Source organism: Anabrus simplex, chromosome 6 (genome assembly GCF_040414725.1).
Source record: "Anabrus simplex isolate iqAnaSimp1 chromosome 6, ASM4041472v1, whole genome shotgun sequence".
NCBI lineage: Eukaryota > Metazoa > Arthropoda > Insecta > Orthoptera > Tettigoniidae > Anabrus > Anabrus simplex.
The window spans coordinates 170,743,320-170,756,893 of NC_090270.1; the positions used below are offsets into that span (position 1 = coordinate 170,743,320).

Genomic DNA, 13,574 nt, shown 5'->3' on the forward strand with positions numbered 1-13,574 from the left:
AACTGTCTGAGCGACCCAGTCCGGTGAAAGACACTTTTACCTGTGCATTCCTCTTCTAGTGACCATGTCTTTCATTCCTTACAGTTTGCTAATATGAGATCTGAGATTCTGAGATTCTTGATCCTTCATCTTCCTAATTTGTACTTTTTCCTCTCCAAGGTGGATGGTACTGATATTCCTGTCTCTGACATACTTTCATTTATTTGGAAAACCACCTAAATATCCTTTTCATACATTATGTGTGTGTTTTGGAACTTTATTTGAAATGACAGTAAAAGGTTTTCACACACAAGACTTGTACAAACTTTAGCGATATTTGTAGCCATTTTCATGACTAACGTCTGGTGTGCCCCCATGAACTTCCCGGCACTCTTAGGCAAATTTTGCAGTTCAGAGTAATTTTCTGATGTATCTTGATCTTTCTTCAGCATGGGAATAAGAACACACATCTTGTTTATTGATTTTAAGGTAGTTATTAAGATTTAAAGTTTTTTGGTGCTTATCTGATTAAGTACTCTGCTGCCTTCATGTTTGGTACCAATCCTGAAATATTTGAACCGATCTTGATACGTTCAAGAAGGGCTAAAGGAAACATTCTGACCAAAAGCCATCCCCTTTAATATAGTATGGAATTGGAAGAAATGAATGGTTTATGTTCTGAGTTACACAGTGCATTTCTGAAAGAACATAGAGGAGGACCCGTACTGTCTTGGGCTGAAAATCCAGACGAGAACCTCATTTTATAAAGTTTGTCAGTGTAGTTATTTGAGGGGTTATTAGTTCTGGAGAGTGAATAAAATCTTCCCTTTCAATTCCATCAGCAACAACAAAAATTAGGTGATTGTATTTATTCCATGGCTTTCATTCTCTCACTTTAAACATTGACTGATTCAATGGATACTAATATTATCCCATATAATTTTAGTCATGCAGCAAACCAACAGAGATACTGGTTTCCAACTTACCGGAAGATATGGATCCTGCACGTTTAAAATCACGTCTAAGACAGCTATCTGATAATTGTGGAGGTCGTGTTGGAACTATCAACAAGAATTCTGCTACCATCAGATTTTCATCTGTTGATGCTGCTACCAGGTAAGACTATCAGAATTAGTATGAAGTCACCATAATAAAAGTAACCTTATGCCAACATTAAACTGTGTTCTTTTCCTTTTGTTTTCCTTTTCTTATTTTTTCTACTGTTTTGACTACGAAGGTTGCCAAATTTACAAAACTTAACTAAGAAGTACAATGTAATTGGAATTTAGATTAACTAAAACTGTATGCATGGAATGGAGTGATAAAAAATGAATTACGATATATGTTCAGTCAGTTACTCTTGGATTTATTTATCTTAAAAGGACATGGCCTTTCAGTGTTTAAATTTCCATATATTATATTTGATATTCTAGTTTTGCTACATCAGTAAAATTGGTGTTTTAAGAGGACTAACATCTAGGTCATCGGCCCCAAGCCAATGTTTTGTTGCAATAAATTGTCAGTGAAGTTATAATAAAGAGTTCTTGTCATTTTCCATGACCACTCACCTACTTATTCCTTTTCTTCTTTCTTCTGAGCTTCCTTGATCTGAAGTTCAGTTAGTCTAGGTGTTGGTAAGCTGAAGTGTTTTTAAAAGCTCTCACTTCTTTCTTGGTAGTGATACCATGTCATGGTAAGTCACTTTCTATACTGCAGGTGCTAGATTTCAGGAATTGTTTGCTTATGAACCATTTTGTATTATGTTGCATTGGCTTGGTGGATATCAGTTATAAATATTTTCTCTTTTTAACATTAAATTTGGAAATAATGCTGTTGAATAGTGACAAATGAACAGAATGTTGTCTGCGTACTTTTGAGAATATGTATGGTTTATTTTATTTAATTTATTTATTTATTTATTTTATTTATATACACACATCTCATTTTAATTTTTATATTTCATTTTCATGAGAAGTTTATTTGTATTTCTTATTAACTCATATTTAAAATGAGTTGTACTACAAACATCAATGGATTGACCATTATGAGATTTTTTTCTTGTGAGTAACCTACACCAGTGGAACAGGATGGTAGTATAATTTTAATATAATTTTATGGTAGTGGTAAAGAAAAAACCTGACCATAACCAAAGATCACTAGACTGCCCAGTGGTCATTTCAGAAGAACAGTCAAGTGACAAGAAGAATGAGTTCAGGGGAGTAAATATTTCAAAGGAGAATAATAGTACTGTAATGCTATTGACTAAGAATTTTTCTTAGTTTGAAGGATTATATTAGTGATTGCATAGTATTACGGATGATTCTTTGGGGCAGTTATTGATCATGACTGTATTTTTTTAAGTGGGTGAATTTTCAAATTTCCCCTCTAGCTCCAAAAAGTAATCTGAAAAGTTTCTAGTTCGATATATTCTTCATTCATATGACCCCTGATTGGAAATGGATGAACGGTACATTTCAACCAGTTGCTTAATTGTAGTATTTTATTATTATGTGGGTATTTCATGAACATCTTAACAGTTTTTTTTAAATAGAAAGTTATCAATTATCAAATTCTGGTTTGTGGAGTTATAACTTGTAGTATTATTTTGAGTTTATGGCCTGTGAAATTAGATAAACTATTAGACATCATGTTTTGCAAAGAACTTCCTTCACTTCCTCATATTGACGTTATTTACTGAATACATTTTTTATGTAATATTTAAAACTTCAGTAATTGTTCATGACGCATTACACTATTGAGATATTTACAGAATGAAGAGTATTAGAAAACTAAGATCTTAATTGAAATAAGTTTGATTATAATATTTTATGTAACTAATGCATTGCTTTTGTAACTGAATTCAGTTTTCTGAACCTTCCAGTTGTACTAACTTTTGATTTACAGCGTTGGAAAAATTCTGATTATTTTATCTTTTAGTGTTTCTCAACATAAAAGTGAATGGTATGGTTGATTTTTTTCACATTCAATAACTGAGTGGCGTGAGATATACTGTATTTATCTGCATAATAGACATACATTTTTTTACTATATTTATAACAAAAATGCATATTTTAAGTGATTAAACATTTCGTCAATGTCTACAGGCAAATGCCCTGTTGATTCAACCATTGTCTTCTGTCTTCAGCTTGTTGTTTCATCTCACAGTAGGAATTACATCCAGCGTTTTGCATCACTACTTGAAAGGAATTGCATCCTAGGTCAACCTCGTCCCTTCTTTCCTAAGATATTTCCTTCTAGTAGATAGGTTAGAAAGGTATTATGATGGACTTTGTGACCAATGATTTTAGCTTTTCTTCTATGTATTGTTATCAGCTGTTTCTTCTTTTGTACTTCTTGTGGGGTACTTTCGTTGGTTGTTTTTTCAGTCCACCTGATTTTTAGCATTCACCTCCAGACCCACATCTCAAACGCTTCAAGCTGTTTACTATCCTGTTCTTGAATTGTCCATTATTCACATCTTTATAAGAGTACGCTCCACACAAATGACATCACAAAACTTTTCCTAATCTCAATATCTAGATGTATATTGGTCAAAAGATTTCTTTTGTTGCTGAATGCTTGTTTCACAATAATAATTATTAAATTAATGTTGTAATACAGTATTTTGAATTACATTAATATTGCATGTTATAGTATTGAAAGGTGGACCATTACATCATTAATTTAATAATTATTATTGTGATTACAATTCAATACACCCCACTGTCGGCAGCCCTGAAAATGGTTTTCCGTGGTTTCCCATTTTCACACCACGCAAATGCTGGGGCTGTACCTTAATTAAGGCCACGGCCGTTTCCTTCCCACTCCCAGCCCTTCCCTGTCCCACCTTCGCCATAAGACCTATCTGTTTCGGCGCGACGTAAAGCAACTAGCAAAAAAACAATTCAATACAGATCAGATCCATGAAGTTTAAATCCTATGAATGCTTGTTTGGCAAGCGCTATTCTTCTTCATAGCTCTTTGCTGCAACGGTTATCATTCGTGATTTGACTTCTGAGGTAAAGAAAACTGGTGACTTGTTCCACTACTTTGTGAGCAAGCCTGATGTTCGTATGATTTAGCTCGGGATGTGTACTTACAACTAATATTTTTGTGTTCTTCACGTTAATGTTTAAGTATAAATCTACTAAATTTGATGACGGTATGTTCAGCATCTTGGATAATTCCTTTTCTGAGTCTGCAACCACTGCTATATCATCTGCAAACTGAATACACTGGATTTGTTGTCCATTTATTATAATTCCTTTTCTGTTCATCTTCAACTTATTTATAGCTTTTTCGATGATAACATTAAAGAGGTACGGTGATAGTGGACAACACTGTCTTACTCCCTTCCTGATTTTTACTTCTTGGCTGCTTCCTTTGATGTCTACTATTGTGGTATGATCTTCATAAAGTTCCAGTCTAATCCTGAAGATTTAATAATTTTGAAGAGTTGGTCCCAATTTACATTATCAAAAGCCTTTTCAGTACCTACAAATGCTATATATGTGTTTCAGTTAATCTGCATTCTTTTTTCTAATATTGTTCTTAGAGCCAAAATTGCTTCTCTTGTTCCCATCCCTTTCCTGAAATCAAACTGGTCTGGGTCAATTTGGAAATCAAGTTTGTTATTTATTCTGGCTTTTATTATTGACAATAATAAGAAAGCTGAGATTGTTATTAGTGGAATACTGTGTAGGAGGGATACTGACTGGAGGGTGATTGGGGATTTAAATGAGACTATGGAGTGGGTATGTGGGAAACTGGGAGTGAAATTTCTAGATCCTAATGGGTGGGTAGGAGATAGGGATCTGCGCTCGGATGGCCTTCATTTAAACCACAGTGGTACGTATATGTTAGGAAATTTGTTTGGAAGGGTAATAGGGAGGTACATTCAGGGAAACGGGATGGCCTAGGGAGCGGTGATAAGGGAACAGGGAACTGGAAATCAAGTAGGGATGACATAAAATTGTTAGTGTTGAACTGTAGAAGTATTGTAAAGAAAGGAATAGAATTAAGTAATTTAATAGATATATATTTACCAGATATTGTAATAGGAGTTGAATCATGGCTGAGAAATGATATAATGGATGCAGAAATTTTCTCACGGCACTGGAGTGTGTATCGTAGAGATAGGATAGGAAAGGTGGGAGGGGGAGTTTTCATTCTGGTGAAAGAAGAATTTGTAAGCTACGAAAAAGTTAAAGATGAGACACATGAAATTCTAGGTGTAAGGCTCATTTCTAAAGATAATAGGCAACTTGATATATTTGGAGTGTACAGATCGGGAAAGGGTAGCACTGATGCGGATTCGGAATTATTTGATAGGATAGTCAGCTATGTGGGAAACGACATGGAAAGAAATGTGATTGTAGCGGGAGATCTGAATTTGCCAGATGTCAGTTGGGAAGGAAATGCGAACGACAGGAAGCATGACCAACAAATGGCAAATAAGTTAATATGGGAAGGACAGCTGATTCAGAAAGTGATGGAACCAACCAGAGGGAAAAATATTTTGGATGTGGTGCTGATAAAACCAGATGACCTCTATAGGGAAACTGAAGTAATAGATGGTATTAGTGATCATGAAGCTGTTTTTGTGGTAGTTAAAAATAAATGTGATAGAAAGGAAGGTCTTAAAAGTAGGACTGTTAGGCAGTACCATATGGCTGATAAAGCAGGTATGAGGCAGTTTCTAAAAAGTAACTATGATCGGTGGAAAACGGTAAATAAAAATGTAAACAGACTCTGGGATGGGTTTAAAGAAATTGTTGAGGAATGCGAAAACAGGTTTGTACCTTTAAGGGTGGTAAGGAATGGTAAAGACCCACCTTATTATAATAGAGAAATAAAGACTAAGAAGGAGGTGCAGACTGGAAAGAAATAGTTAGAAATGGCTGTGGAAGTAAGGAGAAATTGAAGGAACTTACTAGAAAATTGAATCTAGCAAAGAAGGCAGCTAAGGATAACATGATGGCAAGCATAATTGGCAGTCATACAAATTTTAGTGAAAAATGGAAGGGTATGTATAGGTTTTTTAAGGCAGAAACAGGTTCCAAGAAGGACATTCCAGGAATAATTAATGAACAAGGGGAGTGTGTATGTGAGGATCTTCAAAAGGCAGAAGTATTCAGTCAGCAGTATGTAAAGATTGTTGGTTACAAGGATAATGTCGAGATAGAGGAAGAGACCAAGGCCAAAGAAGTAATAAAATTTACATACAATAACAATGACATTTACAATAAGATACAAAAGTTGAAAACTAGAAAAGCGGCTGGAATTGATCAGATTTCTGGGGATATACTAAAGACAATGGGTTGGGATATAGTACCATATCTGAAGTACTTATTTGATTATTGTTTGACCGAAGGAGCTATACCAGATGAATGGAGAGTTGCTATAGTAGCTCCTGTGTATAAAGGAAAGGGTGATAGACATAAAGCTGAAAATTACAGGCCAGTAAGTTTGACATGCATTGTATGTAAGCTTTGGGAAGGCATTCTTTCTGATTATATTAGACATGTTTGTGAAATTAATAACTGGTTCGATAGAAGGCAATTCGGTTTTAGGAAAGGTTATTCCACTGAAGCTCAACTTGTAGGATTCCAGCAAGATATAGCAGATATCTTGGATTCTGGAGGTCAAATAGACTGTATTGCGATTGACATGTCTAAAGCATTTGATAGGGTGGATCATGGGAGACTACTGGCAAAAATGAGTGCAATTGGACTAGACAAAAGAGTGACTGAATGGGTTGCTATATTTCTAGAAAATAGATCTCAGAGAGTTAGAGTAGGTGAAGCTTTGTCTGACCCTGTAATAGTTGAGAGGGGAGTTCCTCAGGGCAGTGTTATCAGACCTTTATGTTTTCTTATATATATAAATGATATGAGTAAAGGAGTGGAATTGGAGGTAAGGCTTTTTGCGGATGATGTTATTCTCTATAGAGTGATAAATAAGTTACAAGATTGTGAGCAACTGCAACGTGACCTCGAAAATATTGTGAGATGGACAGCAGGCAATGGTATGTTGATAAACGGGGCTAAAAGTCAGGTTGTGAGTTTCACAAATAGGAAAAGTCCTCTCAGTTTTAATTACTGCGTTGATGGGGTGAAAGTTCCTTTTGGGGATCATTGTAAGTATCTAGGTGTCAATATAAGGAAAGATCTTCACTGGGGTAATCACATAAATGGGATTGTAAATAAAGGGTACCGATCTCTGCACATGGTTATGAGGGTGTTTAGGGGTTGTAGTAAGGATGTAAAGGAGAGTGCATATAAGTCTCTGGTAAGACCCCAACTAGAGTATGGTTCCAGTGTATGGGACCCTCACCAGGATTACCTGATTCAAGAACTGGAAAAAATCCAAAGAAAAGCAGCTCGATTTGTTCTGGGTGATTTCCGACAAAAGAGTAGCGTTACAAAAATGTTGCAATGTTTGGGTTGGGAAGAATTGAGAGAAAGAAGAGCTGCTCGACTAAGTGGTATCACTGTTATTTATAAGTTTCATTTCCGTATTGATGGATATTACTTTACAGAAAAACAATATATATACAAATCTCCACCTTATCAATACAAATTTATTTCACATTAAGCAGGTAAATATCTCCAGATAAATAAATAGCATTACCTGATCTGCAGCGGATCATTATAATAGCAATTGTCTTTACATATAATATTTTTTACGGATCCATTTTGTTGGAACACTATATATACAAACCTCATTTATTCCAAATCAGTGTACATGTTGTACCGCACATAAACAACATCAATGTAATATATTTTTAACTAGACATGTGTGGCATACATACCACTGTTTTTGACTATATGCCCATTTTAACAACATTTTAATGTCTACATTAGCAAATATTTTTATTCAAATTTTAACTTCATACTAAGTTTCAATCAGAAGTAATGGGCCTTACAAACTGAATTTAGCTTCTAGGATGTATGCAAGTAAGGTGTTGCATTGATACCTCAATCAGAAATGTTCAAGCCAGTGTTCTGTACTTTCATGTGACTAATCAATAGCCAATTGTGTATATAGTTGAACTTGCCACTGTTGAGTTACACAAACATATGTGTGTTCCATATTATATAACCTAAAAATTGGATGGTAGTAGCAGTAAGGTGATATGTGTCTTCATGAACGATGCACACTAGTCATGCATTAGACATACCAACATTAATGATCAGTCTAAATTAGTCTAAACTTTTACCACTATATGTGATGTTTTTATGAACAATACAATTTTTAATGCATGTCAACTGAGGATGACCCCCTAGGGGTCGAAACTAGTCTTGACTATTTGACTATATTTACCTGCTTAATGTGAAATAAATTTGTATTGATAAGGTGGAGATTTGTATATATATTGTTTTTCTGTAAAGTAATATCCATCAATACGGAAATGAAACTTATAAATAACAGTAGAAAAGCCAACCAGGCAAGAAAAATGGCACACAGATACCAAAATCTGAAGATTAAGATCACAAATATTGTCAAAAACATCACTTTCTTGAAACAATGCCTACTTAATAATCTAACTCCTAAATTTCTTAGGAAATATAATAATAAACATAGAAGCACATATCAAACCCAAAATACCCAAAACAAAACCAATCGAATATGGCTTAAAGAAGAAATTAAATTCATGTATAGGAAAAAACAACACCTCAACATACAAATGTATGAAGCACACCTTAAAGCCTCACATGAGCTACCACACACATACTGGAGCAACTTCCAACAAATAACTAACGAAAAGATAGAAAACATAGCCATACAGAAGCAGAATACCTTAAACAAGAAACTTAACGCACTCAAGGCATCACTAAACCAAACCAACCATACACAGTATAGACAACATATTACTGTTTCTACTGATAACAACCAACATATTTTCCATCCCCCACTCCAAAACCTAACTAACACAACATTCAATGAAAAAGAAACAACTATACTGAGCAAAGGACCAAAACATAACTGGAAAAACAATTCAGTATTTGAAAACATAGCCACTATTATTACTGAAACAGAAGATGCTCTAAACAAAATACCCCAAGAAAAACAAAATGAAATTAGATATGAAATTAAAAAAACACTACCACAATATGTTGATAAGATCACTCAAAAACCTCAGAATCAAGATATCACAAACCAAACACAAATTAAGGTACTCAAAAATAAAATCCAGCAAAATAACCTAATAGTAACAAAGGCAGATAAAGGAAACACTACAGTTATTATGGATAAAGAGGAATATATAACAAAAACAAAAACCTGCTTTCAAGATGAAACTTTTCAAATCAAGACTAAAGATCCTACTAACAGTATCCAGAAAAACTTAAAAATTCTCCTAAAAAACACCAATTTTCTTTTGAACGAACAGGTAACTGCAAAATTAACCACCATGAATCCAGGGATACCTACAGCTAAAGCTTATCCTAAGATCCATAAAAACAACATTCCTATAAGACCCATAATAAATTATAGACCAAGCCCTATTTATAAATTATCCAAATACATACAAAAATTCCTTAAAAAACATTACGTTTTTCAAGCAAACAAAACCATAAAAAACTCAATAGATTTCTGCAACATTACTAAGAATATAAGAATAGAACACTTCTACAAGCTAGCAACATATGATATAACAAACATGTATCCCAATATACCCACACAAAAAACTATCACTATCATAGAATCCAACCTTTATAACCACAGTAAGCTAAGCAAATTGGAAATAGATGAATTTATTAAACTTTTACAATTCGCTATCAATAACAATTATTTCAAGTTCCATGACACTATCTATCAACAAAAAGGATTACCCATGGGATCACCAATATCAGGCATAATAGCTGATATATATATGGATTACTTAGAACACCAAGAAATTAAAAAAATAGAAAATATCATCTATTGGTGCAGGTTTGTCGATGATGCATTTATAATCATGGACAATAGACATACTAATGAAAACATAATCCTAGAACAACTAAATAGAATAGATCCCCACATTAAATTTACCATGGACACTGAACACAACAATACCATAAATTACTTAGACATATCCATAACCAGACATAACAACCACTTAACATACAATATATATAGAAAACCTACCCACACATCAAATACAATAAAGATAGACTCCACCCACCCACATGCCCATAAAAGAGCTGCATACTATAGTATGATTCATAGAGCATACAACATTCCACTTTCAAAGGAAAATCTAAATAAAGAACTAAACACAATCCATGAAATAGCAAAACAAAACGGATATAAAAGAGAAATGATAAACCGGATCATCAATAAAGTCAAAAACCAACCTAAAACCAAGCTAACCAGAATCACTAAAAATAAAAAAGAATATGCACTGTTTACTTACAACAATAACCATATACATCCCATAACAAATATCTTCAAAAAACAAGGCCTAAAAATAGCATATAAAACGGCACGCAATAACACCAACATACTATACAATTCCAAATCAGTTAATAACATAAATAAATACAATCACTCAGGAGTCTATCGCCTAAAATGCAACGACTGCCGAGCCAGCTATATAGGACTTACCGGTAGAAGTTTTTTAATACGATATAATGAACATGTAAACGCCGTCAAACACAGACATTTCTCAGCTATGGGTCAGCATATTGACGATCAAAAACATAATTTCACGGACATTAAGAACGACATGCAAATCCTTAATATGAATCCAAAAAGTCCCTTGCTCAGTATAATAGAAGAATTTTACATAAATTTAGACAAATACGTGAATCCAAACTCCAACCTAAATGAAAGTATAGACAGAAACAATATCCTTTTTCATGCAGTAATTCCCTTATTAAAAGATTTCTATATCAAAAGAATAAGCAAACAAAAATCGATATGTTCAAATCAACCGCCCCAAAACCCTCTCCCCTCCAACCCCACTCCCATCACTAACACTCCACCCATCCCCCCAAACCTCCCCTCTACCGCCGCTAACTACAATCTCAGAGCTACACGTATCAGATCCCAACAGGCAGCTACAAAGAACGCACGGTTCCAACACTTTACGTAAGTAAAACGACATACGATTCACTATTACACTTTCTATCCACAACATTATCACACTATTATTTCTATTTCCAGACACTCCACCTTGTTTTTTACAACATATAAGCTTCCAGGACAAATCAACGTGCACCAAGACGCATAACTTTCAACATATTTGACTAATGCCACCAACTATAAACATCGCGACTACGGAAGAAAACATGCTCCATTAACATTTCTAAAAACTCCAACATCTGTAGCTGCCAATAATATCTCCAGATAAATAAATAGCATTACCTGATCTGCAGCGGATCATTATAATAGCAATTGTCTTTACATATAATATTTTTTACGGATCCATTTTGTTGGAACACTATATATACAAACCTCATTTATTCCAAATCAGTGTACATGTTGTACCGCACATAAACAACATCAATGTAATATATTTTTAACTAGACATGTGTGGCATACATACCACTGTTTTTGACTATATGCCCATTTTAACAACATTTTAATGTCTACATTAGCAAATATTTTTATTCAAATTTTAACTTCATACTAAGTTTCAATCAGAAGTAATGGGCCTTACAAACTGAATTTAGCTTCTAGGATGTATGCAAGTAAGGTGTTGCATTGATACCTCAATCAGAAATGTTCAAGCCAGTGTTCTGTACTTTCATGTGACTAATCAATAGCCAATTGTGTATATAGTTGAACTTGCCACTGTTGAGTTACACAAACATATGTGTGTTCCATATTATATAACCTAAAAATTGGATGGTAGTAGCAGTAAGGTGATATGTGTCTTCATGAACGATGCACACTAGTCATGCATTAGACATACCAACATTAATGATCAGTCTAAATTAGTCTAAACTTTTACCACTATATGTGATGTTTTTATGAACAATACAATTTTTAATGCATGTCAACTGAGGATGACCCCCTAGGGGTCGAAACTAGTCTTGACTATTTGACTATATTTACCTGCTTAATGTGAAATAAATTTGTATTGATAAGGTGGAGATTTGTATATATATTGTTTTTCTGTAAAGTAAGTGGTATCAATCAAACAAGTCCTATTCAACAAAGAACTACTTATGTTTTTATCAATATATTAGATTTTTAGTTTCTTCATGAACATGTTTATAACTAACGTAAATCTTAACTCTCTTATAATCATCAAACACATTTTTGAATATCTTTAACCAGATGCCTGGTAATATAATAAGGTTTTTGATAATGACTGAAGATGCCTCACAGTGAGAGGCGAAACATGTCTCATCTGAATAATGTTTTAAAGTAAATGCCAACTTCTTGTAATGTATTGAATAGGTGGAAATAAACAAAAGATATTATCCTATATACAGTTTATGAAACTTTCAATACGGACGAAAAATGATTTTCATCACTTGTAATAAGTGGTATGTTCCGAGCTGTCAGCGGAGAGATGGCGTGGAATGACATTAGTAGACGAATAGGTTTGAATGGCGTCTATAAAAGTAGGAAAGATCACAATATGAAGATAAAGTTGGAATTCAAGAGGACAAACTGGGGCAAATATTCATTTATAGGAAGGGGAGTTAGGGATTGGAATAACTTACCAAGGGAGATGTTCAATAAATTTCCAATTTCTTTGAAATCATTTCAGAAAAAGCTAGGAAAGCAACAGATAGGGAATCTGCCACCTGGGCGACTGCCCTAAATGCAGATCAGTATTGATTGATTGATTGATTGATTGATATTTTGGATGCTGAGAGACCAGTGTTATGGTTCTGTGTTGAGAGCATTCTACACTACTTCCTTTCTTTGGTATCATAACTGTTCTGCTTTTTGGTGAAGTCTTCAGGAATTTTGTCACTATCGTAGCATCTGCAGATTACATCATAAAGTAGGTCTTTCATTTTCTAACCCATATTCTTTAATAGTTCTGGTATGTTATCTGGAACATAGGCTTTGTCATTTATTCTCTCAAGCGCTGATTCAAATTTTCATCTTGTGATAAGAGCCCTTATCTTCTATACCAGTTTACCATGTTTTATTAGATACATTCCCATCATACAGGACAAGGTATTCTTTCCAGTGCAGGCTACTTCATCTGCATCTGTTAAGTTTTTCCCATTTTTATACTTCATTATAGAACTTTTCACTTTCGGTTTCTGGTTTAAGACTCTGATGTGTCGATGAGCTCTGTCAGTTTTTCCTTCAGCAATACCATCTTGATCAGGATGACTTGCAACAATAGTATTAACATCTCCCATAATTATTACATTATCTGATTTCTTTGACAGATTCCATATTTGGTCAATATTTTAATAAATTTCTTCAATTTCTTCATGGGGCTGGGAAACCACCTCCCAGCCCGTCTAAACAAGAATCGACGGTGGGGAAGAAGAGCGATAAAAGGAACAACAAAGGTATGGAGGACTTCCCTTCGGGCTTCGCGGAGGGAAGCCGTGGTATTATGTCGTCTTCAGATCAGCCACAGTATCGTAACTCACTCGCATCTTTTGAAAGGAGAACCCCCTCCGGTGTGT

General features: G+C 34.4%; 1 protein-coding gene across 6 annotated transcripts in view; it reads left to right on the forward strand.

The window, feature by feature from the left end:
* The window catches only part of Marf1 (meiosis regulator and mRNA stability factor 1-like protein), an 818,555-nt gene that overhangs the window by 199,492 nt on the left and 605,489 nt on the right, over positions 1 to 13,574 (forward strand). For all 6 annotated transcript variants that reach the window (XM_067150043.2, XM_067150047.2, XM_067150048.2 and 3 more), the window contains exon 6: positions 926 to 1,095. In XM_067150043.2, coding sequence (XP_067006144.2) covers positions 926 to 1,095 — 170 coding nt within the window. The remainder of the gene's footprint in view (positions 1 to 925; positions 1,096 to 13,574) is intronic.